This window comes from Takifugu rubripes, chromosome 6 (genome assembly GCF_901000725.2).
Source record: "Takifugu rubripes chromosome 6, fTakRub1.2, whole genome shotgun sequence".
Taxonomy (NCBI): domain Eukaryota; kingdom Metazoa; phylum Chordata; class Actinopteri; order Tetraodontiformes; family Tetraodontidae; genus Takifugu; species Takifugu rubripes.
This window is the reverse complement of record NC_042290.1, coordinates 12,221,767-12,248,488: the sequence shown is the minus strand read 5'-3', so window position 1 is coordinate 12,248,488 and position 26,722 is coordinate 12,221,767. Positions and strand designations below refer to the sequence as shown.

Here is a 26,722-nt window from a genome sequence, read left to right as displayed (position 1 = left end):
CTGGTTCTATTGACTTACCATCGCCTGATCAAGGAGATTGAGTGCGTTCAAGAGACATGGGGACAGTTTGAGGTTTCAGAGAGGAGGGGGAGAGAGAGATTAGCAGATGGTTCAAGGTGGTCATAACAAACCCAAATTCAGCTCAGTGCTACAGGAGCACCGCTGACGCCTTGTGCTGCTCTCATAAAGAGAGAAGATACAGGCGCACGCACGACACACACCACGCGTTTGCACGTTCGAATGGCAGAACAATGCTGGGTACTAACCCACGTCGCGACCAGAGCGATGGGCTTCTTTTATACGCAGGTCAGGCATGCTGTCGATTCCATACAGGCTGGATTCACCACTGGACACCAGCAAAAAACAGTTAAACCAAGGAAAGCTCCTTAGCCACTCGCCATCTTCATCATCATCATCATCATCATCACGTACCCCGGTTTGGGTCCAGGCCTGTCGGGAGCCGGGTTCTTCATCGTGAACCTGCAGGGTTCAGATGTGAGAGGCTGATGTGTGAGTGGGCAACAAAAGAAATGAGGTGAGAAGACGTTTGGTTGAGTTTGACCTCTCTGGCGTTACCGAGCACGCGAATAAAAAGGAGACAAAAGAGATAGATAGTGTGTGTGTGAGTGTGTGTGTTAATGGAGCTGTGTGTGTGTGTGTGTGTGTGGTGTGCGCGCGTTAAATGGAGCAGACACGGACGAGTCTGACACTGAAAAGGGTGAAGCAACTTTTCAACGTTTGACAACGTGGACGTTTGACCAACTTCCCACAGGACGTGGATCTGAGATCCAGAATAAAGATCATTCATTTAGATTCACACAGAATGACACACACACGTTTTCAAAAGATATTCTGTGTCTTCCCAAACACGGAGCCGTTCCAGTCACGTCTTACTCAGCATGTCCTGTCAACAAAGGCGATGCCGCACAAAAGAAAAGAGAAGGATGGAACATAAATCCAGAGGAAATGTGGAGTGACCTGATTCTGTTCTCTCCAAATCTCTAAAAAGCAGAAAAGAAAATGAGGAAACGTTCAGTAGAGGAACCTTCTCCAATGATTCCATCCTATGAACACGCTGACTGTACCTGGAACGAACTCGTCCTGAGACTGAGAGCCCTGAGAGCCTTGGGAGCCTTGGGAGCCGTGGGAGCCCGTGGGAGCCGTGGGAGCCGTGGGAGCTCTGGGAGCCCAGCACAGACCTGGACAGCCGGTGACGAGCTCGCCTCTTTCTTCTCGGAGGATGCGCTGAAAGTTGGCGATGCGCTCTCCTGTGGCCGGCATCAGTTGGCCGGGCTTGGCTCCCCTCCTCAGGTAGCTGGTTTTCCCTGATTGGACTCAGGCGTGCCTCGTCTGGCCTGAGTCCTGGACCCTGGGGAGTCCCCGGCCTCTCTTTCAGCACAGTGTTCCGGCGCGGGGTTGTCAGACAGTTCTGCTGGAGCGGAGCAGCCTCCTTTTCATGTGGAGGCTCTACAACGTGACTCTGTGTTGGGCTGGGGGGAACTGGAAGAGGGAACGTTTGAAAGGAGCAGGACAAGTTCTCGGGCGTCTCTGCTAGAACCAAAGCTTCAAGGTCCTCTTCCAGAGTCTGCTGTGCCAGGCTCGATCAGCCTCGGACCCCCGTTCCTCGGCGCCATCTTCAGGGCTGGAGCCTTCCAGCTTCTTCAGGGCTCCCTTTAAAGCTGACCTGAACGTGAAAAACGGCCTTGCTAAAAGTTGTCCCGTCAAAACTTGCACTGGAGCTCTTGGTGCTATGGAGATCCATCACAGAGGACTCCCGGGACAGAGACTCTAAAAGCTTCGTCCCGTGAGATGCTGCAGTCTGTCCAGTCCCGGTCCAGAGTGTCGGTGGAGCCCAGATCCAGCGTGTCCCCAGACGAGGGAGCGGCACACGGCGGCTCGAGGTAACCGTCGTCACAATCTGTTAGCTGCACCGTGGAGCTGCTCAGACTCCTGGAAGGTTCACTGCCCAGATCATTCAAACCCGGATCCACAGGTGGTAACAGAACTCCGGGAGTACGGACAAAACGGCGGAACACGGCACGCCGGGCTTTTTTCCCTTACTTTGTGCTCTTTGGCGCCTCCAGTCCGCAACAACGGAGGCACCAGATGAGTTGTAATGATGCCCAAACAGCCATGAGAGATGTTCCGAGCTGCTGTGCGAGGAGTGACCAGGCGTGCTGCTCTCCATCTCCTCTGCAGCCACCTGGTCCCACAGACCTGGACCAGTCTGGAGGGAGGAGCACACACTCCAACCTCCTTCCTGACTCACACTGTTCTTCATTCCAGCAGAGGCCCAGTGGTCTTCAGAGGCGAATGCTGCCTCTGGACCCAGGAAGGAAGACAAAGAGCTGGTGCTTTGGTAGTCATTGGCGACGGTGAAGCTCCATGTAGCACAAATCAGCTTGTGTAGCTCCAGGGTCCGGCTCATATTCCTCTTTGTCCACCTGCTGATCGACTCTACGGACGCGCCACTCTGCAGGTGACCTGGGAGAGGGAAACGAGGTGACGGCGTTCTGCCGTCCCAGGCTTCCTCGTCTGATGTTGGCCGTGTGAGGGACAGGAGCCTGAAGAGGTGCGGCTGAAGCTCCTGAATACAGTTCACCTATTTCACTGAGCACGGCGTCCACGCAGCAGGACACTTCGTCCACGGAGCCTCTGACGGATGACAGGTAGAGCCTCAGATCGGATATTTCCTCCTGGATCTTGTTGATGCCTTTCAGCTCTTTCAGGATGTGCTCAACGCATGACTGGAGCCTTCGTCTTCGGCCATCTCCTCCTCTCCACCCCCCGCCGCCGCCCTCATTCGGATTAGGTTTGGTCTCCTCTGATGAGGGACCCTGAAGGGGACTTCTTGCCCCCAACAGGCACTTTTGCAGCCGTCCCTGCGAACTTTCCTCCTCGGCCGGACTCTTCTTCTGCGAGTCTCCTCCTCTGGATGAGGGCGGACGAGGGTCCTGCTGTCCTCCGACGCTTCCTGTGGAGAACATCCCTGAGCGTGCCCTCAGTCAGCCGTTTCCACGCATGGGCAGCCCCAACCTCTGCGATACCCTCCTTAAACGGTTGCGAAAACACATTTTAAAACCGTTGATTGAACAAACACAGTTGTGCAGCTCAAACTCAGTGTTATGATCTGGTTTCCCTCTCCAACTTCTCCTGATTCCTGCTCACTTGCTGCTGGTGGAACGTTCTTTTCTGCTCCTGTAGGAGCTGCCTGTGTGAGGCGCCTACGGACTGATCGCTGCGCAGCTGCAAAGATCTCCCTAATGAGGGTTCTTCGGACAGCTTTGTAATTAGACCACCGTCATTCTTTCAATTTTCCACCAGCTGCGAAGTTTGTTAGCATTGAAAGCACAGATGGTGTGAAGCAGCCATAAGATGATCTGCCTCGTTTATCCAGTAAATAAATATCAGATAATCACTCGATTTCAGGTTGAGTTCTAAAGCTGCTAATTTAAGTCCAAGTTGATGGATCGGTCGAGGTTCGTGACACGATCGGGTTTTTTCTGGATTATATCAGCTCTGTAAATCAGATCAAAATTTGATATTTGCCAAGAATTTCAAAGTAAATAGATGTTTCTTTACCTTGGAGGAAATGAACTCAAGAACAGCCTCCTGGAGATCATCTGGAGTTAAATCCTCAGTTGGATTCTTAAATCACACCTCTTTCCATGAGGGATCTATTAAACAGAGATGCTGGAGAGCTCAAAGCATCTGCTGAATAATGACTGGAACAGAGGTGCCGCCTCCTCCCACCTCCTGCAGCCTCCTCCCACCTCCCACCCTCCTCTCTCCTCCCACCTCCTGCAGCCTCCTCCCACCTCCTGCAGCCTCCTCTCTCCTCCCACCTCCTGCAGCCTCCCCACCTCCTGCAGCCTCCTCCCACCTCCTGCAGCCTCCTCCCACCTCCTCTCTCCTCCCACCTCCTGCAGCCTCCCTCCCACCTCCTGCAGCCTCCTCCCACCTCCTGCAGCCTCCTCTCTCCTCCCACAGCCTCCTCCTACCTCCCGCAGCCTCCTCCACCTCCTCCTGCAGCCTCCTCTCTCCTCCCACCTCCTGCAGCCTCCTCTCTCCTCCCACCTCCTGCAGCCTCCTCTCTCCTCCCACCTCCTGCAGCCTCCTCTCTCCTCCCACCTCCCGCAGCCTCCTCTCTCCTCTCTCCTCCCACCTCCCACAGCCTCCTCTCTCCTCCCACCTCCTCTCTCCTTCCACCTCCCACAGCCTCCTCTCTCCTCCCACCTCCTCTCTCCTCCCCCCTCCCTCTCTCTCCCATCCTCCTCCTCCTCCACCTCCCACCTCCTCTCTCCTCCCACCTCCTCTCCTTCACCTCCCACAGCCTCCTCTCTCCTCCCCTCCTCTCTCCTTCCCTCCCACAGCCTCCTCTCTCCCCCACCTCCTCTCTCCTCCCCTCCCACCTCCCGCAGCCTCCTCTCTCTCTCCTCCCACCTCCTCTTCTATCCTAATCACAGGCTCTTCTTCTGTGTCCACATCTTTCTGCTGTTGACATTTGTGGGTTCTTCTCCCCATTGAAAGGGAAACTTTTGCTCTGAAACTGTGAACCAACCATTTATCTCCTTTGTTGCACGACTGCACGCGAGTGTTCCAGCTGACATGTTCAGGGTCACGGCAGCCTCCAAAGTTCCCCCGTCTTCAATAATCACGAAACAACCCCCCATGATGTCTGACCACAGAGGCACGATCCCGGGCAGAGCGGTGGTTATTTAAGCACTGACGCCAAATGTAAACTAGATTTATAAGTTTTAAAAAGAAATGTAGCAAACGAAATTAGAATATTAACCAACCAAAGAGGTAAACTCACCAAACTGAACGTGTGTGTTTACATACATGATGTAGAGCAGTAAAGAAAGGAGGAGGGTGTGGAAGAGGTGTCAGGAAGCTGTGCTTACCTCCCGGAGTTGAACTCGCACTTTATTTATGGCCTTCAACCAACGAACTCTGGACGGAGAAAACGGCAGTGGAGGCCCATCGTCACAGAACCTGTGTCACGTACATTTAGTCATTAGCAAACATCTTCTTTGTGTCTGCAGCACCTTTTAAAGCTGAGCTTGTACCTCTGGAGTTTAGAGGAGCTTCTCTCTACTGGAGGATCCTTTTTCACCGCTTCAGGGCCAGCTGTACGGAGTTCCTTCTCACCCAAAGGAGTGTGTCCGTTCACAGTGAGGCCGGCGCTGTTGAAGGGCTTCCTGATGGAGGAGGGGTGAAACCTGCTGCTGTGGTAAGAGGGAAGGATCCTCTGGTTCGGAGCCTCCAGTGCTGTCCTGACCAGTCTCGCTGAGTTGGGAACTGGTCTGGCTCAGGTTTCCTGAGGAGCCAAAGCGACTACTGTCCACAGGACTACAAGTAAGACAGAGGATCGCCAGAAATAAAGTCAGAATATAAAGATCCAAGGTCAGATTCAGTTACAATGCTACTTGATGCGCTGCTACAAGTTTTTGGGCTCTAATAAAACTCCAACTCTCTACTGCAGCCTGCATATTTTAAAAAGCAGAGGTCTATTTTACTAAACAAGGATCGTCTAATTCAGCTACACACAGACAGCGCCTATGCTCTACCTAACAAGCCCAGCCTTTCAGGGAGCTGTGGCACCAAAAACACTAGAAATAATTTGACAGATTCACTGTCAAACGAATGAAATATTTCTGCGCAAAATGATCCACATATTTCAAACAGTTGCCAACGGATCGAACAGGGCGAGATGAAGCCAGAATTCCATACTCAAGCAAAATGTACATCACCAGGCCATCAAATGGTTGCATTTCTAATCAGATTAATCACAGGGGAACTGGATTAATCACACAACTGCACCTGAAAATGATTCATCCCAATTTTCTAAACTCATCCACGTGATGATGGAAAATAAAGGAGAACATTTGCATTTAGCGGCAGTTGCGCTAGAATTTGAATGTTCTTGGCTTTGAGATGGAGCCTCCAGACGTGTACATTTTATTTAGAAAGTCTGTTTCAAATGACATGGAATGATGTAGATGCTAAAAGAAAGACAGCTACATGGCAGAAAACACAGATGTAGGACATCAATCTACGACATGAGGGTGGATGGACTGCAGATCTGGACAGGGAATACATTTTTGGTCAAAATCAATGCATCATAAATGGAGGAGGAATGCCATTTATTATGCTTCTACTAGCCTTTTTGCATTTAATAGCTCCGTGTCGGGCTGGTTGTCCAGCTGCACTCCAGAGGAAGGACCTGCAGAGGGGGGTCTTTCTATAACCGTTTCCTTCTCCACTGGGGTCAGGGTCGCTGAAGGAGCTACATCAGGTGTGGAGATGCAAATTTGGGGAGTTGTGATATTATCTGGGCCACCTACCGATTCAATTTTTGGGGCATCGGATGGTGTCACCTTTTGTTCAGTATGAGCTCTGCCATTTGTCGGCTTGTCGTTTGTGGGTTGGGCTATTCTTACTGGGGAGGTTTGGGCAGTTTGGACTTCTGTTTGCCATGGAAAACTTATTTTTGTCCCAAACAGTGAAGTGGTAGGTGGCTCTTGCTTTCCAGTAGCAGGTTTTTCCTCTTGAAATAAACCACCAGAAAGGGTTTTCAATCCTGAAAATAGCCCACCCGCCACCTTCTGACTGAGGCATCGACAGAGGCACGGAGGACAATGTTTGGAGAAAAGAGGGAACCAAGAGATTTTCCTGCATTGGTGGGTGCTGATATAAAACCAAACACAGACTTTGCTTGCGGTGGCTCTGCATGAGCCGAGGGATCGTCGGCGATAGGGGCTTTCTGGGAAGCATTTGGGTCGCTTTTCTTTGAGACGGAATGCTTGACATCAATCATCTCTCCTTCCACAGCTGAATTTTCTTTCCAATGTCATTTTTCATGGGGTCACAGAGTGCACTTTCTGAAACAGAAGATGTTTTCTGGACAAAGTTCAGACACCACAGTCGTATTGGTTGTTTGGATGTTTGGTTGTTCTGGATCATTAGGCTGCTGCTTGTCTACAGATTTATTTGTGTCCATGTCTGTAGTGGATGGTGATAATTTAGGTACTGAGCTTTCGTTGTTTTGCTGCGGCTTTGCACAAGGGCTGTGTGCAGGTTTGGACTCAACATGGGCCGGTTCAGATGGCTTTGAGGTTTTTCCGATACCGCCAAACAAAGATCCACCTATACCACCAAGTACAGATGATCCACTTTGTGCTGCTTCAGTCTGAACAGATGCTCCTCCAAAAATTCCGCTAAGTAAAGAACCACCAGACTGTGCAGGTGAAGCAGGGCCTCCAAACATGCCCGTGAGGACTGATACACCACTCTGTTGACCTGAAGCCGTGGCAGGAGGTCCTCCTCCAAACATCCCACCCAACAGTGACCCTCCAGTGTTAGAAGCAGGAGTCTGAGAGACAGAACCCTTGAATAAGCCTCCCAGTATTGATACACCCGTCTGTGGAGCTGTTGTTTCTGTGTTAGATCCACCAAAAATGCCACCTAGAAGTGAAGTACCAGCCTGACTGTTAGCAGCCTGGGGTTGTGATCCACCAAGTCCAAAGGATGAGGTATTTTCTTGCTGCTGAGCACCTTCAGTGGATACAACTGCTGGTTTGAATAGCGAGGACACAAAACCCTTAACTGCATCTGTTGATGAGTCAATAACAGGTTTCTCTGGTTCTGGTAAATGTTGTTCCTGAACTGTAGGACTGATTGAAGATGCTGATAGTTTGTCCTGCTCTACTGTAGGTTTACTTTCATTCAGCGGAGCGCTAATCACCTCTGGATATGCAGGTTGTGTACTGATGTCAGATTCTTTGGCCTGAACATCATGAGACAAATCACTTGCCCTTGTAGTCTTTGGCGACAGACCTTCTTCTGGGGCAGCAGCATCCACTTGGCATAAATTTTCCCTACCTGACGGAATGGTACTGTCAGATTGCTGCAGTGCTTCTTCTTGTGCTTTGCTTTGGGCAGCATAGTCAGCAGTCTTTTCAGAACTACCCAAAACTGAAACAGTTTGAAAGTTGTCACTGGATTTTTCTGGAGTAACAACTGAAGTAATGTCAGCAGGTGTTTTGTTCTCATTACTACTTGACGTAGGTGCTGAAAGAGGGACTGAAGGTGGTACGGATACAAGAGTTCTTTGACTTTTATCCGGCACCTCATTAGCTACAGGTGTTCCACTGAATATTCCACCCAAAAGACCTGCTCTCGTCTGTTCTTTGTTCGCTTGAAAAGATGAGCCCCCCAACATGCTTCCAAACATAGAACTCGACGTTTGGGGCTTGGGTTGGTTTGCACTACTCGGCTGTGGTCCAGTTGTTGAAGCGGCTGAACCTCCAAAAAGACCACCCAAAATAGAACTAGCAGTTTGTGATCCTGCAGCCTGTGTAGTTGATCCACCAAATAAGCCACCGAGTAAAGATGCCCCCGACGGAGGGCCAGCGGTTTGGGGAGCACAGCCCCCACCCATAGGTGCAGAGGCTGGAGGAGCAGGCCCTGCAAATAAGCCACCTAGTAATGATCCTCCTGTTTGAGAGGTTGTTGGTTGGGCTGAAGAACCTCCAAACATTGCCCCTAAAAGAGAACTTCCAGACTGTGGAGAGGACTGATTAGCAGAACCTCCAAATACAGAAAACAAACTCTTCATTGGTGGGTCCTTGGGTCCTGATGGTTCAGGTGTAGGCACTTCCGATGAAGGGCCCACCACACTAGGGCCAGAAAGTGATTGAGGTAAAACCTTTGTTGTAGCGTCAGACGGAGTCTGGAGGCCTAATCCAGGTAAAATGCTGGAAACATGTGATTCTTCTGAGGGAGGAACATTCAGGGGTGAACATTGTGAGCTTATTTTATTTTGGTCACCGATACATTCTGCATCTGTTGCCTGAGTTGCGCCGTTTACAGTAGAATCAGAAAATGGCTTGTTAACCACAGTGGATATTTTACAGGAAACATCAGGCACTGATACGTGGCTACTAGATGTTGATGATATTTCTGAAGAACCTTGGTGGAAAGAACTTTTTGGTGGTTCTTTACTAGTGGGAACAGTACCTAATGGTGAACTGAGACCTTGTTGTGAACATAAAGCATCATTACATACTGGTTTATTTGCAGGTTCTTTGGGTACTGTGGCCCCTTTGGGGGCTGACAAATCTGTATTTCTAGCAGCTCCTGAAGTAGGAGTAGATTCTGGACTACTAAACATAGAGAACAAAGATTTTCTTGGACTTTCATTTGAAGAGGACAAGCCACCCAATATACCCCCAAGAACAGAGGCGGATGAGTGGCCTTGTGCTTGATGTTGGACTTGTGGTTTGGATTCTGGCTGAGACGCCTGTTGCTGAGAACGCGATTGAGTTGTTCCACCTGGTGGCTGAGTTTGGGAAGGAGTGGGGTCGCCAAACATCGAGAACAGCCCCTTCACTGGACTTTCAGTTGAACCTGATGATCCTGGCAAGAGTCCACCTAAAAGGGATCCCGTTTGGCCTTGAGATTGTTGGGTGCTGGGACCGCTAAAAATAGACAAGAATCCTGTATTTGCAGGGTCCTTTGGAGGAACAGTTCCCTGTTGTGTTACTCAGCAGGAGGCTTGGTTTGGGGAGTATGCGAAGAAAAACTCGATCCACCAAACAATGATAGTAAACTTTTACCAGCTGATTCTGGTTGAGACGGTTGGGAGTCTGTCTGTGATTGACACACTTGAGGCCTGGGCTCAGAAACTAGGTGATGATTGGTTCTGATTGGGGCCCGCTGAATAGTGATAATAGACTTTTCCCAATAGATTCCTCCTGTGTTGCTGAATTTGATGCAGTGTGAGGTACAGTTCCAGATTGGGCAGCTGTTGTTGACCCTGAGAGCATTTCCCCAAGTGAAAATCCAAATATTCCACTGGATGGTTTAACCCCTGATTCATTTCTAGATTGCTCTGTGGGTGGCAGAGTTTCTGATTTGCTGGTAGCAAGACCTGTAGAGGGCCTCGGAGACTGGAATACTTGGGATACACTTTTATTTGGAGGTCTGCTTTCTGTGGGCTGAAGATAACCCACTTTGCTTCAGTGTTTGTGGTCTCTGGATATCTTTGGGCGTATTCACTGATGCCAACGAGCCCTCAGTAAAACTTGGCTTTATTTGTGTCTGTGGTGAAGAGGAGTCCGAACTAAACAGGCTGCTAATGGATCCAAAGATATTTGAAACTCCTGTGGCTTCTTTATTGGACGGAGCACTGCCTTGAAAGGAACTGGTGTTACCAGTTTTGCTCTGTTGGTGGAGAGAAGTCTTTGAACCTATTTGGGAATCCAACTTTGGTTCTTTCAATTCTTACTGCAGATTTCAAAAGTTCATTAAACCTGTCTGTGATTGTTCAGATGGCTTTTCCTTCGGATATATCTGTTGTCTTATTAGTTGTAACTTGCCCAGTTGACCCAGTTTTAATAAGAGATTTTGGTCCTAAGGGCACATGAGGCTGTGCTGGTGGTGCTGGTGGTGGTGGCGTTGCTTGTTGTTCCACGGTACTCTGGCGTGAAAGTTTGTTTTTTTGTGAAGGGTGGGTGTGACTGCCCTGAAGGCTGACTGACTCGAGCAGCCGTTGGTATTGGGGGCAAAGTTCTTTCCCGGCACTGTGGCCTTTTTCTGGGTTGGTTGTTTAACACTTTGGGACTCAGTCACAACCACAGCAGGTTCATCTTTTATAATTTTGGATTTTAGACTTTGGAGCCCTGTTGACAGGATGTTCTTTGATTTTTGATCAGACGATGGCCTCAGTTTATTCACTTCCCCCCTCTGATGCCTTGCTTGCAAAAGCCGATATGAGGGAAGAAATCTTTTTGACTTGGCGATTAGGTATTTCCTCTCCGGGAGAAACTCGTTTCCTCCATTCTTCCTCCAGTACGTCATCGACATGCTTCACTGTAACCCCTGTAGTTGAGCGACGTCGTTGGCTAGGTTGATAACAGTCGTGAAGTAACTGATGATTTGGATATGGAGTTGGAGAAGAATTTAGGGAAACGGCAACCTTTTGTGAAAGTAATGTCTTCATTTCACGCCTGTTCCAGTTACTGCCAATCTGATCTTTACTATGACAGGAGAGGTCAATGATGTCTTTGTACTGGTCTTCAATAACAGAAGAGGGCTGTCTTGAACCCATCTTTACTTTATTTAATGTGTACGATGTGAAAATCTATGTCTTGTCGACATTGGGAAGAAATGAATTTTCAAACTTTCAGGAAAACTGCTCCAGATTCAAATTCATTGATCTGATTCCCTTTTTTGTAGGCGGCAGATAAATCCAAGGGGGCATTTAGAAGTTGGGAACCGCCGTTATGTTGACCAGGCAGCCAAAGAAGCTCGTCCTCATTGTAAAGTGGAATTTTAAAGCCACAGACACAAACCATTTCATTGTGCAGCCAAGCGCTGGGAAAACCATCCTTTGAGTATCTCTCCAAGATTCACCTTCAGGTAGTACATACATAAACATATTCACCTGCTGCGTCTGTCAGCAAGGCGTAAATGTACTCGTGATCTGTATAACCAAGTAGCCAACCAGTCACCATCTTCTGCCGGCCACCACATTCCTTGCTCCAAAAGAGAAAGCCATTGTTGATACCATTCATGTCTTCCAGATACAGGGAATCTGTTTCACTCTGGGCACTCGGTAGGTAGCTTGAATGGATCAGCCCATTTGATGTAAACTGATTCTGGAACTCATTTTGGAACTTCTGTTGGACAGCACCATCAATCCCATACTGCCAGTTTAGCAGAATAAGACAGGTTGGAGGCATCTCCTCATAATAGCCTTCATGATATGACACCCCCGTTCAAACTGTAGCTGCTCTCATGTTGAAAGAGTTCCATTTCCATTTCCCAAACTTTCCATTGCTTTGATTAGTAGTTAAGTTCAACACCCCATAATCATTAGGTGTATACTCAGAGTTTCCCAAGTCTTCAATAACTGTTCCATAACCTTTTCTTGGACAAAGGATCAAAATTTCTCCGTACATCTGTGGAATATGTTCCAATTTGCTCTTGGTAAGAAAGCCCCTTGTGGCTGGGTAGCAGAATTATACGCTGATATATATTTGAGAGGCGTGGCAAAGAGTCGACCCCTGTATAACGGAATCTTCCTCGATTTGTCTCTGCACTTGGTCCCCGCCGTGAACCTGAAAATTGACTGACTCATTCTGAAACTGCTGCCAGAAAACACTTTCTCGAATCCACTGGTTTTCATCATAAGAAGTACTGGCTCTATAATGGAGACAACTGGTCCTTGGTGACGATTGTCCAATTTCAACAACGAGGACTGCTTCCATTCACCATGGGGTGTGTTGACATAATTGGGAGAGGTTTGGTGTTGTACAAGTGAGGGAATATTCCCGGTACTGTAGGCTCCTGGATGAGGCGATTGAAAGTGAGTTAGAATAACACAATGAGATAAATTACCCGGTGCTTACTGAGGATATCTTGACTGACTCTGAAGTGATCTTGCAAAAGTGGCTGACGTTCTCAAGTCTAAAGTCCCCAGAATCACTGTAGCAGGTCCACCAATTGAAGTGTGTCGACTGTGTCTCTGATTAAAAGAGCCTGACACAAGTGGTGGACAGATGTTCCGGCCGAAGTCTGAAGAAACACTTTTTGACAGGGCCTGAAGGAATCTGTGCCAACTTTGTTGATGGATCTGTTTGCGTGTTGTTGCATGATTGTTTGTACTTGTTTCACATTTGAAGGTTCCGCAGTTCCCCCACTTTGTTAGGAGTCCAGTTAAAAAAGCTCGCGGTGCAGGTGTTGAGAGTGTCCTATCTTTGGTTTCATGCTCTAGGGAGATCTGTTGTTGAATCACCAGCTCTCTGCTGTAGCGACTGATCGGACGGTGCTCTGATCTGGCAACGTGGTGTCAGGATTTTCAGATGATTTGGTGAACTTGTTTAACAAACCTGAGAGCACGTCCAGATTTCTCCACCTGTACCTCAGCGCTCTGGTTGCTCAGGTCTTTGCTTTGTTGCTGCTGCAACTCTTGGCTGCTTCTAGGTTGCTGTTGCTGAGCCACATTTTCTGAGGAGGATTTGAACAGTCCAGAAAGAAGACCGCTCGTTATTTTTGTAGTTGAGCCACTTTGTGGCTGGTTTTCACTGGAAAGGAGGATATTCCTCACTCCATTTCTTCATGACTTGAGTTACTTGTTGTAATATGGCTCTGTTGAGATGTTGATTGCATGTTGGGATTTTATGTTGTCTGATGAGGCAAATTTAAAAAAGCCCAGATAAAATACCACTTTGCTGGGAAGTTGGTTGCTGGATTGGAGCCATTTTTTCTTGAGGAAAACCAGGTTTACTCATCTCCGGGTTCCTATCTTGCCTGACTCAATGTCTGTTTATCTGTTGTGACCCAGAGTTTGGACCTTGAGTGTTTTTATAGAGGTTTATTCTCTTCTCTTTGTTGGATTGGATGGCTGCTTGAAATGTTTTCAGAGGAGGCAATTTGAGCAAACCAGACACAAGCCCAGTTTGTTGAACGTTGTTTCCGATCTCATGCGATGTTTCCTGAGAGATGTTCTTCTGCCTTTGAAACTTCAGAACATTGTGGAAGTTAAGAACATGGTTCAGTAGGATTCTGTGGTGGATTACTGTTCCTCTGGGTGCAAGTGCTGGTGGGTTCAGCTGATATGTCACTTGTCGAACCAAACTTAGAAGACCAGAGAGTAGTCCTCCTTGTTTGGGTTGAGAGATGTCCTCAGCTGAGTGACCCTTAAACAAACCTGTCAGAAAACTTTGTGATTCAGCGGCTGCTGGTTTCTGATTGTGTTGAACATGTGAGCCAGATTGGCACAGTGCTGTTCTGAGGGTTTCTGGTTTACAGTCGGGGTGCAGATGTTGGGTTAAATATGCTAGAAACCAACTCCTCTCACTGATTCTCCTGGGGCACAGCTGAGGTCTCCTCGAGGGTGGTAAATGCAGTTGAATTGTGCCGTGAGGCTACACACGAGTCTGTGTTGGCCGGAGGCACCAACGTGGCTCACTGGATGGAAACTTTTGAAAACCAGACGGGCCTCCCTGCGCTTTGGGATTTTGCTGAGCGGGCATATTGTCAGGGGACCGGAACGGTGGATTCCCTACTGTGGGATCTTCTGTTTGATCTAAACACAGGGTAAACTGCAACAGGCACCTGAGGCTGAACAGGGGTAATAGGGGTAATCGGGGGTGATTGAGTGAGCTCAGTGACTTTTTCAAAGGACTAAAAAGTCCAATATTGGCCGACTGTCCTTTAATCTGTTTGAACCTTGCCGGTCCTGCTGACGGGCCATTTTCCAGATTGTAGTTGGTTGAATTTTGTGTGCTGTTGGTAATGTTCGTCTGGTTTTTGGTCCCAAAGTTTCTGATCTGACTTCCTGACCCTCCCAGCTGTTGTCACCTCTCCACCCTTATGGGGGTGAATCTCGTCTGACTGTGTCCAGCCTGGTGTCAAGTTGACGTTATCCTCCAGATGAAAAAAAGATTGAGAGGATTCAGTTTGCCCAGTACTGGGTTCTGTGGTGTACTTTGACTTTTGCTTTCACACTTTTCACTCTTTTTAGGGTTTGTTTGAGGCTGGACTCTGTAAGGGAATCTCTGCTTCTGACTGTGACCTTGCGTCTTGGCGTGTTGTGAGGTCTGAGAAGGCAAAGTACTGAGTGATTTTTCAGGAGAGCTTCCTCTACAGGGACACCAACAGCTACAGGAGCTGAGCTACTAGATTTTGGAATAAAAGACAGGAGCTTGTTAGGCCAGATTGGTGGGGGTTGTGCACACGGTGCTGGTGGAGATGTGACAGGCTTTTTGATACCTCCTCCCACTACCTTTGGTAAGAGAACTAATAATGACGCTCATGGCATTTTTGACACCTGAAATACTCGGATCAGAGGAGGTATGGGACTCGCCACGGGGCTCTTCTCTTGGGTCGTTTGATGAATAATTTTGTTCCTCCCCAAAGGATTCGGTTCTATTGCTACCCTGAGATGACAGCCGGGATTTACTTGATTTAGGAAGTGACCCATACCTGCTAATTTCCTCCTCTTTTTCAGCAAGGTTAATTCAGAAAACTGATTCTACAAGACACTGAAGCTCATCCATCGTGTCAACATATTCGTCACTGGGTTCCTCTACAGGCGAAAGCATTGCGATCTGCCGCCCATCCTCCAATTTTAGCTTTTCCACACTTTTTCCTCTCGAAGACCAAGGCCAGTTCTCCAAGTGGCCGTCAAAATAAGAGAACCTGTCTTGATAATGTTGAGGAAACTCTGGAGGAAAGTCTTCCTCGGTAAACGGAATGCCATCGATCTCTTCTTCTGATTCAATGGAGTACTGCAGGTCCTCAGAGCTCTGGAACTCAAACTCAAACTGTGCCTTCCTTCTGGCATCCTGCTCTTTTTTGTATGCCACATAATTTTCCAGGGTGTTATCCACCTCGTTTTTGGCCCACATCCTCGTTTTGTAGAGGAGCCCGTGTTTGTACGGCCTGAGGCACGATGTCGTGCGCTCCTCCTCCTCCTGCAGCTCTGCTACTTGACGCAGGAAAGACTTCCCCCCTCTTCTCACGAGGCAGTGCAAGGTCAGAGGGGCAAACCTCTTTCATTTGTCTGCCTCTGTGTGATGCAAGCCTCCCGGGTCTCGAAATCCTTTTCTTTCGCCGTCGATCAATAGTGTCATAGCCCTCGGGGTAGGTGGCAGGCAGGAAGCCGCTCTGCTGAGTATCCTGACGGACAGGTGTTTGCTGAGGTGGGCTCCTTCCCATTCTTAGGATGTCACTTTCCTCATCCTCATCCAGGAAGTCCCTCAACTGAGGTTTGGTCCGTCCTGTGTATCTATTTTCCCAATCTTCAAAGGCCCATGCCTGAATCCACAGGAATAATTCTGACCCGACCTTTCTGATTTAATGTTCTAGTTTTGGGTTAACAAAGACAATAAATAAGGATGGCGGATGGAAAAAGAAGCAAAGAAGAGAAAACAGAAAGATATTAAAGAAAAATAATGGAAGGAGATAGATATTCAGCACATTTTCATAAACCTGTCATGGGTAATCTCAGGAGAGTCTTAAAAAAATATAAAATTAGGGACAAACAACATTTTAAAACATGAATAGACGCTGCTTGCTATGTTATTTTAGATCCATGTGAATCCTCACAGCAGCATCCATGCTTATTGGCTCTGCAGCAGCTTCAGGACTAATACCTGCGTAAGGTTTCCTCTGAGATATCAGAGCCTCCAACACAACACAAACCCTTCAAGACAACAGTGGCAAACAAGCGTCCTGTGGCTTGTCGCGGCATTTTTATCTGCTGCAGAATTATCCCAGATCAGTTGTCACTATCAGCCAGCACAGAAGATTCTCAGCAATCCTCAGTTTGTTTTATTCAACCCACACCAGAATTGCACCCTTATAAGCCCCAAATCTGCCTCCAAAACAGCTGAACATTTTAGAACAGACAACAGTCCAGCGAATAGCACCAGGCAGGATGGTGGATGCGGCGTGTGGTTGTACGACTGACGAGGGCCAATTAAACATGACAGGATATTCTGGTTGATTTCAGATCACCTGGGTCCTCTGTGCTCTCTGGCAGTCCAGGTCGAAGCTGTGAAGAGAGTCTGTGCAGGAGTCGAGATGCTGCTGCGCGCTGCCGGGGGCCCCACGGGATACTGGTGCATGGGGAGTTGGGCTGGGCCGTGGTGTGGTAGCGTGGAGGCAGGCTGTTGCTGGTCTCACTGCGGTAGTCGCTGTCCCGGTCGTCTACGGCGCTGTCCTGGTCTTCCAGAGCTACAGGACAAGGACAAGTTTAAGACATTAACCCAACAAGAACCATTTCACAAAATGCTTCAACATGCTGCAAAAGGTCGGTCAGAGCTGCCGATGGTTGAGTACAATTCTAGCAGAGAGAAAGGGCAAAGGTCACGCTCCTTTGTGAGATAAAAACGCTGAAAATCGCATCTTGCAGATACAGGAAAGGATGTTTTAGATGGCGGCGGCGGCGAGCTGAGGTTTATCGTTACCGACGCGATAACCTGAGAGCGTGAAGGTGACACGTGAGCTGAGCTGCTCCTGCTCCACAACAAAGCTTTCAGCCCTTCAAACACAGAAACTTTAGGATAAACCTCAAACTCAAGTCAAGCACGTTCGCAGCTTCCTGTGTTGAAGAGGAACTGGGAGTGTCCCAGTAACGCCAGCGTCACTCTGAAACCTGGCCTCCAGGGACCAGGACCAGCATCACAACGCGAGTTTCTTCATCTATGATAATAACCAAGCTGTGTAAAAGCTGTGTGAAGGTGAGGAAACGGTTTTTGCTGACGGGGTGGATCAGTTATGGATCAGAGGCTGACTGGTCGATGAGGGTCGCGGCTCAGCACCGGAAAGGAACAGCAGGGCCAGAACGGGAAAGGTCTAGGGTCATGACAGTTAGACCGTCTTGATGACATCACACTGGGACCGTGAGACATGCAGAGGGGCTGAGGGAGGTTTGGGGGAGGGGGGTCGTGTGTTCTACATACTCTGAGGGTCAGCCCATCCGAAATAGTTGCCTGGTGAAAGTGCAGACATGAAAGTGAGACACAGAGCAGAAGGAGAACAAAACGTGTGGAATGGGGAGAAGAACAGCAACGTCTCATCAGCCAAGAGCTGTGAATGGTGAGCAAAGGGCTCCATCTAGTGGTGCGGAGGGTTCCGCGCAGGTACTCACAGCACTGGGAGGCAGCAAACGGGAGCGGGTGACTCTCGTCCGGCGGAGGGTACTGGAGGAGAGAGGAGCTCTGTAAGCAGGGGTGGAGCAGAGCACCCACTGAGCGACTCTTCGTCTTTACCTCCTCATCAATGCTCATGGTGTTGATCCATTCCAGTTTACTGGTCCAGTACTGAGCTTCATCGTCTGGGATGTCTGCAAACATCACAGTTGTCACATGACTGGAATCATCTACAGCCACAAAAGCTCATAAATACACCTCATGTTCTAAAACCCACAAAGGTACTTGCATCTTATTTGAAAATGAATGAATTCAACATGTTCATGCAGGAGGATCTGCCACCGTCCTCAATCCCATAAGATATTCATGCCTGTTTAATTTCTCATGAATAAGGAGACGAAAACAGCTCACAGAGATGTTCTCAAACAGACGTGTAGAACCTTTACGTTCCCCCAGGTGAACATTTGAAAGCAAAGTCAGGTCATGCCGCTGGCGTGGCCTGAAGCATCAGGAGGCTGACGAGGGAACGTGCACACAAAGGCTGCATCTTCAGAGAGCCGCTGGGCCGCCGCTGGGCCGCCGCTGGGCCGCCGCTGGGCCGCCGCTGGGTCACCGCGGCCTCGAGCCCTCTTTAAAAACAGTGAGAAGCTCGGCAGCACACAGGCAGCTCTGCCTTTGATGACCGCTGATCAAAGAGATCCAACAGAACCGAAGGAGGAGCCATGAAAGCAGCATCAGCTCTGGTTTATTCCCACACCAGCCAAGGAGGCGGCGCCAAAGGTCAGAGACAGACGCTGAAGCCCTCCGAGGTGTGAGGATGGACTAGGACACGGTCCCAGTCCACACAACTGAAAGCTGATCTGGGCCACAAACAGATCCGGAGCAATATTCCGATCTGTGCGTGCTGCTGCTGGAATCGCCAGATGTCAGATGTTCCTCGGCGGAGCTCCGACCGCTGACATTTCAGCAGGGAACACGCGTGGCCTTTGAGTCTGATTTGGCCCAAAGGGAACAGAATCGATGCTGCGCTCGCTGTCACAGCAGGTCGCTTTCTAACCTCGGACTCACTGAAAACAGGCTGGAAGCTCTCACCGAACGGCAGCTCGAAGCGCGTGTCCAGCAGCAGCCGGTGAGGAGTCGGGTTCTTGGTGCCGTAGATCTCGTCTGCCTTCATCAGGACCTCCGCGTCCAGGAAGATCCAGTCGCCAGAACCCTCCTGGAAGAACAGACAGAGAAGAAGAGGTCAGATTTGCCTCCATAGATACTGAAAAGCAGCGAAGATTCCCGATTCTGTCTGATTTATTAAACATCCTCAACAAGCCAGCAGCACCAGAATCCAGACCTCCTCTGACTGTCGGACGCTCTTCAGAGGGATCCAGGCTGTCCCCACCATCGTGTCCCAGATGAGGCCTTTGTTCCACACCTCCACGATCAGTCCCAGATCCAACGGTTGATCTCACTGGGGGAAAAAGGTTCAAAATGAGCTCCTCCAAACACAAAAACAGCACAACCAACGTTGGTAAGTTCTCACGTCCGCTTCAGTCAGCTGGACGTGATGGTCGGAGGAGAAGAAAGGGAAACATGAAAGGGGCATTAGCATCTTCTAGAGCGGCGCTTCTGCAGCACAACAAAGGGGCTTAAAAGATCAAAGCAGAGCAGCTCATCAAGGGTGGAGCAGGTGGAGTCCAGGTGCATCCGTCCATCCATCCACCCATCCATCATCATCCATCCATCCACCCATCCATCATCCCTCCACCCACTCACCATCCATCCACCCATCCCTCCATTCCACCCCTCCACCCATCCCTCCATCCACCCCTCCACCCATCCCTCCATCCATCCACCCATCCATCCCTCCATCCACCCCTCCACCCATCCCTCCATCCACCCCTCCACCCATCCCTCCATCCACCCCTCCACCCATCCCTCCATCCACCCCTCCCACCCATCCATCCTTTCGTCCCTTTTAAACCACAGTCAAGATCTTCTTATCACATTTTAGGCCACTTCATCCACACCTGCTGCTTCGAGCACCTTCTTCCATCTGTTCAGCTGAGCTGAAGGTCGTGGGACACAGAAGTGTCCTGTCTGAAGACGTTTGTCTCATATCTGATCTTTCCGTGTGTTTGCTGCTCGCCTCTGACCCCCGAGCAGCTGGCAGCGTGGGGTGACGCACGCCGCTGCCCACTGTTCCCTCTTTAAATGGCGTTTCGGGTGGACCCCTCCTCTGCTGCCTGGACCTCATTCCTCACTATCATCTGTTTCAGGATTATGGGGTCTTCGTGGTCAACCTGTCCTGGTCAACAATTGTGGGTCAAAGGTCACAGGTGGGCAGCGGGGCGTCTCTTCCTGTCTGCTCCTGCTGAGTCAGCGTTTTTCGCTGCGGTTTCTGGTGACAACGTCACAAAACACCCCGGCAACCGAGGTAAGTGGATGGACTGAAAGGGGCGGGGCTTAATGGCGGGCCCCACCGTCCATGTCAGGATGAGTTCTATCAAGTTGGACTTCCAGGCTAAAAGAGTTCATTTCAAAGAATTCATCATTTTAAAAGTGGGTTTCATCAGTTTTCTAGAATAATGAATCCCTGACGGTAAACAGCCAATAATCCTCCTAATAAGAATCTTTCCAAAATACCCACAATCCTCAGGGGAACTTTTCACTGTTTCTGTTGGTAACAGCAGAATCTGAGCGGACAGGTCGTTCGTGAGGGCTGGAAAAACAAACAGCGGCCAGAAAAGCCAGTTCACAAAAGACAAACAATGACACAGCGAGGCGCTGCCGCTCCCATCGCCATGGATACCTTTCAGAGGGAAAGTAAATGAGGAAATTAAAACAATGAATTACGGGAGGAGGAAACAAGCAACAGCTGCTTATCAGGACACGTTCCACGAAGAGGATGAGGACATTCGAAACAGATCACGCGCAAGGATCACGTCAACATTCATGAAAACACCAGTTAAAGAGATAAAATTCATTTTTGAGCGAATGAATGTAGGTTGGGGATGATTCCTTATCTAAAACCTTTGGGAGCAATCTGTTAATAACCTTTAATTATTAGTGTCTGTGATTAATTAAAGGGGAATTAGCAGGGTCCCTGTGTGTGTGTGTGTGTGTGTGTGTGTGTGTGTGTGTGTGTGTGTGTTGTGTGTGTGTGTGTGTGTGTGTGTGTGTGCGTGTGTGTGTGTGTGGAATGACTCACAACATGAAGTCCTGCTCCCAGCACGGCTGGTCGCCGCGGACCGTGATGGTCGTACTTTTGACATTCTGCACCTTCAGCGTCACGTAGGTGTTAAATTTGTCTGAGAACAGAAACAGAAGCTCTAATTAGTTAGAAAATTATTTTCCTTAAACCACATGATTGATGGAGACAACTTTAGGAGCCTCTTGAGAGTGTGTGTGTGTGTGTGTGTGTGTGTGTGTGTGTGTGGTGTGTGTGTGTGCGCGCGCGTGTTGCGAGTGAAAGGAAGAGAGCAGCTACGTTAGCAGTTAGCAAGCGAAGACAACCAACGACATGGATGTTTGCTGCACGGATCTGAGGCACCGACTTTTAATTTAACTCTTAGGTTGGATAAATGTAGCAAGGATTCATTTTTTAACACACACACACGCACACACACACACACACACACACACACACACACACACACACACACAGGACATCCTGTCAGCCAGGAAGCAGCCCATGATTGGCTGAAAGCGTTTCCAGCTCAGCGAACTGTTGCAGGTGATCTGCTGCCAACTGTCCCTTTAAAACCAGATTAGACTTTGAAACTGACCAGGCCGCCTCTACTTTGGATCAGCAGATAAACCCCCCTCCCCCCCGCCCCCCCCCCCACCCCCACCAGGCCACACTGAGCAGGCAAAATGACCCCATTAATGTGAGAGCCGACGCTCAAACGGCGCCCTCTATGGACCCTCTACAACAGAGCAAGGTTGCCGTCAAGGTTCCTGCCAGGCCCGAAACCACCATCAAAACCTCGCCAGCCGAGCCACAGCGGCGGTCAGCACGGGGGCGGAGCCAGGAGGGGCGTGGGGGGAGGATTAGACCCCTCGTGACACAGCCGCCGCCATCCTGGAGGAGGAGGCGTGCCTGCCCTCCCGCTCTGCCACACATCCCGAATGTGCTTGTTCCTGATCCCACACTGGCGCTACAGCCGGTGGCTTGATGGGAGAATCCCAGGAAAGCTGCTCTGGATGGTTGACGGGCCTGAAACCTGGTTTGATGCGTCTGTAAACCATCCGTAAAAGACCGATAAATATAAAAGTGTTAGGTGTTTAACGAGCAGCAGCCTCAACGGGTCAGAAATGTCCCCAAACACCTCCAGCCTGTCCAGGAAGCACTGGTCTGGTGCTGCTGGGTTACTGCGCACGCACGCATGCACGGACGCACGCACATGTGTGGGAAATAATCAGCTGCTCTGATCACCTGACCCCGCTGGACAGATTCTCCTGGTAACCGTGGCGACATCCTGAAACGTTTGCTGAGCAGCTGATAAGGAAAGACAGGTGGATCAGAGAGGAGCTGAGATCAAAGAGCTGAGCTCAAAAGGCTGAGATCAAAGAGCCGAGATCAAAAAGCCGAGATCAAAACGCTGAGATCAAAGAGCTGAGATCAAAGAGCTGAGATCAAAAAGCTGAAGACTCATAGGTCCTCTCCCTCCCTCCCTCCCTCCTCCCACTCCTCTTTCTCCTCTTCCTCTTCCTTCCTCTTCCTCCTTCCTCCTCTTCCTCCCTCCTTCCTCTTCCTCCCTCCTCTTCCTCCCTCCTCCTCTCCTCTTCCTTCCTCTTCCTCCCTCCTCTTCCTCCCTCCTCTTCCTCTTCCTCCCTCCACTTCCTTCCTCTTCCTCCCTCTTCCTCCCTCCTCTTCCTCCTTCCCCCACTTCCTTCCTCTTCCTCCCTCCTCTTCCTTCCTCCCTCCCTCCCTCCCTCCCTCCTCTTCCTCCCTCCTCTTTCTCCTCTTCCTTCCTTCTCTTCCTCCCTCCACTTCCTCCCTCCCTCCTCGTCCTTCCTCACATCAACTCGATTGTCTTCATCCATTATTGATCGATGATGAGTTTTCCAATAAATAAGTCAAAGAAGATGCAGGCAGATGGAAGAATGACATTTCAAATTCAAACTGCTCGTCAAGCGAGCCCAGAAAACACACACACGCACACACACACGCACACACACACACACACACACGCACACGCACACACGCACACAAACGCATCCTTATACTTCTATCTTTGTGAGGACTTTTATGGACAATATATTACCCAGCCCTTAACTGGAAGCCCAACCCTCCCAACTTACCCCACATCCCTGATCCAGTTCTAACCAGATCCCTGATCCAGTCCTAACCAGAACCTTAAAAAGTGTTATCCCCCAAACTGTCCTTTGGAGCTGTGAGGACTGGCCAAAATGTCCTCACTTTGCCAGCAAAATGGTGTGTGCTTTGGTGTGTGACAAAGCGTGTGTGAGAAAAAACAATTCACGCTTTAGATGAGATGAATAAACATTCCCAGAATTCCCTGGAAACACGCTGGACTCTCACTGCCGAAGCTTCATCCCAGAGCAAAGAGAAGGTTTGTTCAGAGGGAGGTGATGGATCAGCTGAATCCGCCCTGATGTTTGCTGTGGGACGCTCAGAGCGAGCGCACGACACACGTGCACACTCTGCCACTACAGAGCAGGAGAGGTCGTCACCACTGACGGTGACCTCACAAAGCAGCAGGACGGCTAATTAACTTTAGCAGCTAACGAGAACAAGTTGGTCCAGGACAGAGCGGGAAAATAACCACGGTGATGCCCCGCCCACTGGGAATGTCAGGGGCTTATGGGAAGGTGTGAGGCGGAACACCAGGAGGATCTGTTGAGGACTTAACAGGCAGCGAGCTAATCTCACCTCCCATACAAGGACCTGGATTACGTCATACCTGGCTGACAGGTGTGTGTGTGTGCGTGTGTGTGTGTGTGTGTGTGTGTGTGTGTGCACGTGTGTGTGTGTGTGTGTGTGTGTGTGTGCGTGTGTGTGTGCGTGCGCGTGTGTGTGTGCACTCACCTGGAGATCCCTGGAGTTTGGCCTTTTTCACTGCAACACAAACAGACAGAGTTGAGGCAGGATTCATCTCTCGATTCCGCAGAGACACAAAAATCCCAATTTTTGGATTTGAGGCAGGAAAAGTTGGACGTCTTTGTCCCAATGACCTGATGACAAAGTAATGTGACGAGGGACGCGTCGTTCAATTCCCCTGAAAAGTGAAACGTCAGGTGATCAAATGATCAGACGTGATCCGGGTCACAGCAGCTGGAGGACGGGACAGGGACAGACGGGACCGGAACAGACGGGACCGGGACAGACGGGACCGGACGGGACAGACGGGACCGGAACAGACGGGACCGGGACAGACGGGACCGGACGGGACAGACGGGACCGGAACAGACGGGACCGGGACAGACCGGGACAGATGGGACCGGGACAGATGGGACCGGGACAGATGGGACCGGGACAGACGGGACCGGGACAGACAAAGACAGATGGGACCGGGACAGACAGGACTGGGACAGACAAAGACAGATGGGACCGGGACAGACGGGACCGGGACAAATGTGTCCGGGACAGACGGGACGAGGACAGATGGGACCGGGACAGACCAGCGGTCTCTGCTGCGAGCCGCCATCTTGGGCGCCACAGTCGTGGGCCGGAGGCTCCGCAGGGATTACTGCCGGCGCTGCTTCAGTAAATCTCTGAGCCGGCAGATGGACGGATGAGGGACATTTGATATTTTCATCTGCTGGCAGCTCGTCACAATCTTTCCATGTGAAAAATGACCCACGGCCGCGACCTTTGACCCCAATCACAATGAGGGAGGGAGCCGACTCCTGGCCGTCGTGAACCACTTCCTGTCTCAGGATGATCCGCCTGAAGGGGAACAGGAAGCCTGGGGACGAGTCTTTGACACCGAGGCCTCCCTGATGACGACGCCCTTTCAAAATAAAGGTCACGCACAGCTTTAGCGTCCAGGTTTCTGGACGCGTTGCACTTTAGTTTAGTTCCTGTTCCTGATCAAAGGCGGGCTCACGGAGGAGGAACAGGAAGTGACATCACGGCAGCGTGGTGGATCTGATCGGGTGGAGAGTGAGCAACAGATGGCCGGAGGATTACTCCCTCAATCTCTGCCATCATTTCGCTCTGTAGCCGCAGCACTCAGCTCAGCCTGCGCTTGATCACATCACTCTGCTGAGCTCCCTCACACACACACGCACACGCGCACGCACACACACACACGCGCACACACACACACGCACGCACACACACACGCACGCACACACACGCACGCACACACACACACATTAGAGTGTGACTTCAGAGATCTGCAGCATGTTTTTTAGCTGAATAAACCTTCGGAGGTCAGAAACGTGCGGAGCCGCTAAAGAAGACGATGATTTTAGCGACTCGACGGGACGATAAACACGCTAAACGCTGGATTCTTGCTGAGACGTGAAGCAGAACTGGGCCACAAACCGATCATTGATTGATTATTGATTACTTGTGATGGGGCCTACCCCTTTCTAACATGCTAGCTGGTGGAGTCGCTCGCTGTGGCTAACTCTTCTCATCAACATGCCCCCAGAAGGTGATTCAAATGCTAATAACCACACTTCTAACCTCCTGTGTTGAAGCACAAACATGACGGTTGCTAACAGCTAGCACTGCCCTCAGCGAGGGTGAGCGTCTGGTCACATGTCTGAGAGGAGCCCCCCCCCAGGGTCCATGTGAGTTCACTCAGCCCTGCTCTACCTGATCAACAACCACCCACATGATCCGACACTGGTCTGCTGTGGACGGACTCCATCGCCATGGAGACGCAGCTTGATGAATATGCAGCCCAGTTAATGGGGGGGCTTTATCTGACAGCATCAATCAGAAAACAATAAAAGCGGAGCAGAGACGCGGCTCCACAGGATCAGAGCGCTGGCTGAAGATGATCCGATTCTTAACAGTTTGGGTGAAAAATGAGCTTTTGATCATTTTTGGGGGCCTCAAATCCGAATCTGCCGACTCTCCTGGAGCACGAAAGTGCAGCGCTGCACCGCTGTCGCAGGACAGGATGTTGCATAAGGAGCGTTCCTGCTGTCGGTGCTGCTGCGGGGGCCAGTGGGGGCCAGTGGGGGCCAGCAGGGGCCAGTGGGGGCCAGCAGGGGCCAGTGGGGGGCAGCAGGGGCCAGGGAGGGCCAGCGGGGGCCAGTGGGGGGCAGCAGGGGCCAGTGGGGGCCAGCAGGGGCCAGTGGGGGGCAGCAGGGGCCAGTGGGGGGCAGGGAGGGCCAGTGGGGGCCAGCAGGGGCCAGTGGGGGGCAGCAGGGGCCAGTGGGGGCCAGTGGGCCCCCTGGATCCCTCAGAATCACCTCTCCAATTGGAAACTTTGCTCTTTTTTCTGCTGCTACAACAATGTTCACGCAACAAGATGAATCACTCAAAAAGAACTAAATAATAATAATAATAATAATAATAACAATAATAATAATAATCATCATAAACTGTCCTGAGCAGCTGGGTGATGAAGCTGCGGCTCAAGAAGCTGTTTGCTTAAAACAGCTGTTGGAATTGAGAAGATCCCAGATTGAAAGAATCGCCGGAAGCTGAAGCGTTTGTGTGTCTGGAGTTCGGAACTCACCTCGGTTCTGCGGTTACAGATTTGTGCGGTTATTGGACAGAAATGCGGTCAAACCTGAAGCGGCAGATCAAAGTTACCTCTGACGCACAGCAGCGACATGGCAGCGTCCCGACACCGTCCTGGTTCCGCAAACGGGCTTTCAGACCACAGCGAGCGGCTCCGGGCTCATTCTCAGCTCCGCCTCGTCCCTCTCGGCTCCGATTCGGTGAGTTCAGGCGGGTTTGTGACGCTGGACTCGGGCAGAGAGCTGCGGCCCCCCCGCCATGATTAAAACTCTCATCACCGCTCCGGACTGAAGAGAAGCCTGAGGGCACCGGGGGGCGGGGCTGGGCACCTGTTACTGACGTCTGCGTCCACCAATGGGCGGGCAGGACGGGGCCGGGGGCGGGGCCACGCCCC

At 50.4% G+C, this 26,722-nt stretch overlaps 2 protein-coding genes across 3 annotated transcripts; both read right to left on the bottom strand.

The window, feature by feature from the left end:
* Positions 1-347: 347 nt before the first annotated feature.
* Positions 348-26,628, bottom strand: LOC115250188 (protein unc-13 homolog B-like). Of its 2 annotated transcripts, none has more exons than XM_029837747.1 (11): positions 26,401-26,628; positions 23,710-23,739; positions 20,866-20,965; positions 19,009-19,125; positions 18,735-18,882; positions 17,787-17,860; positions 17,666-17,717; positions 16,531-16,749; positions 5,070-5,352; positions 4,905-4,995; positions 348-480 (listed from the first exon to the last, which is right to left on the bottom strand). In XM_029837747.1, the coding sequence occupies exons 4-9, from the start codon at positions 19,057-19,059 to the stop codon at positions 5,312-5,314; spliced, it is 585 nt and encodes a 194-aa protein (XP_029693607.1). In that variant the 5' UTR covers positions 19,060-19,125; positions 20,866-20,965; positions 23,710-23,739; positions 26,401-26,628; the 3' UTR covers positions 348-480; positions 4,905-4,995; positions 5,070-5,311. The 2 variants fall into 2 exon arrangements, with proteins under 2 accessions (XP_029693607.1, XP_029693608.1); XM_029837748.1 differs by having other exon boundaries at positions 355-480; positions 18,759-18,882; positions 26,401-26,625.
* On the bottom strand, positions 5,380-11,804 carry LOC115250184 (nuclear pore complex protein Nup214-like). The gene has a single exon (XM_029837705.1). It carries the CDS (start codon positions 9,374-9,376, stop codon positions 6,869-6,871), a length of 2,508 nt encoding a protein of 835 aa, XP_029693565.1. The 5' UTR covers positions 9,377-11,804; the 3' UTR covers positions 5,380-6,868.
* Positions 26,629-26,722: the final 94 nt, after the last annotated feature.

Bases quoted from the DNA above. Each gene is read 5' to 3' on its own strand.
- LOC115250184 (XM_029837705.1), bottom strand. From the start codon at position 9,376: ATGTTTGGCGACCCCACTCCTTCCCAAACTCAGCCACCAGGTGGAACA.
- LOC115250188 (XM_029837747.1), bottom strand. From the start codon at position 19,059: ATGGTGGGGACAGCCTGGATCCCTCTGAAGAGCGTCCGACAGTCAGAG. The intron at 17,718-17,786 runs GTAAAGACGAAG...TCTCTCCTCCAG, and splicing joins CCATGAGCATTGATGAGGAG to TACCCTCCGCCGGACGAGAG. The intron at 5,353-16,530 runs GTGATCTGAAAT...TCTTACTTGTAG, and splicing joins AGAGAGCACAGAGGACCCAG to TCCTGTGGACAGTAGTCGCT.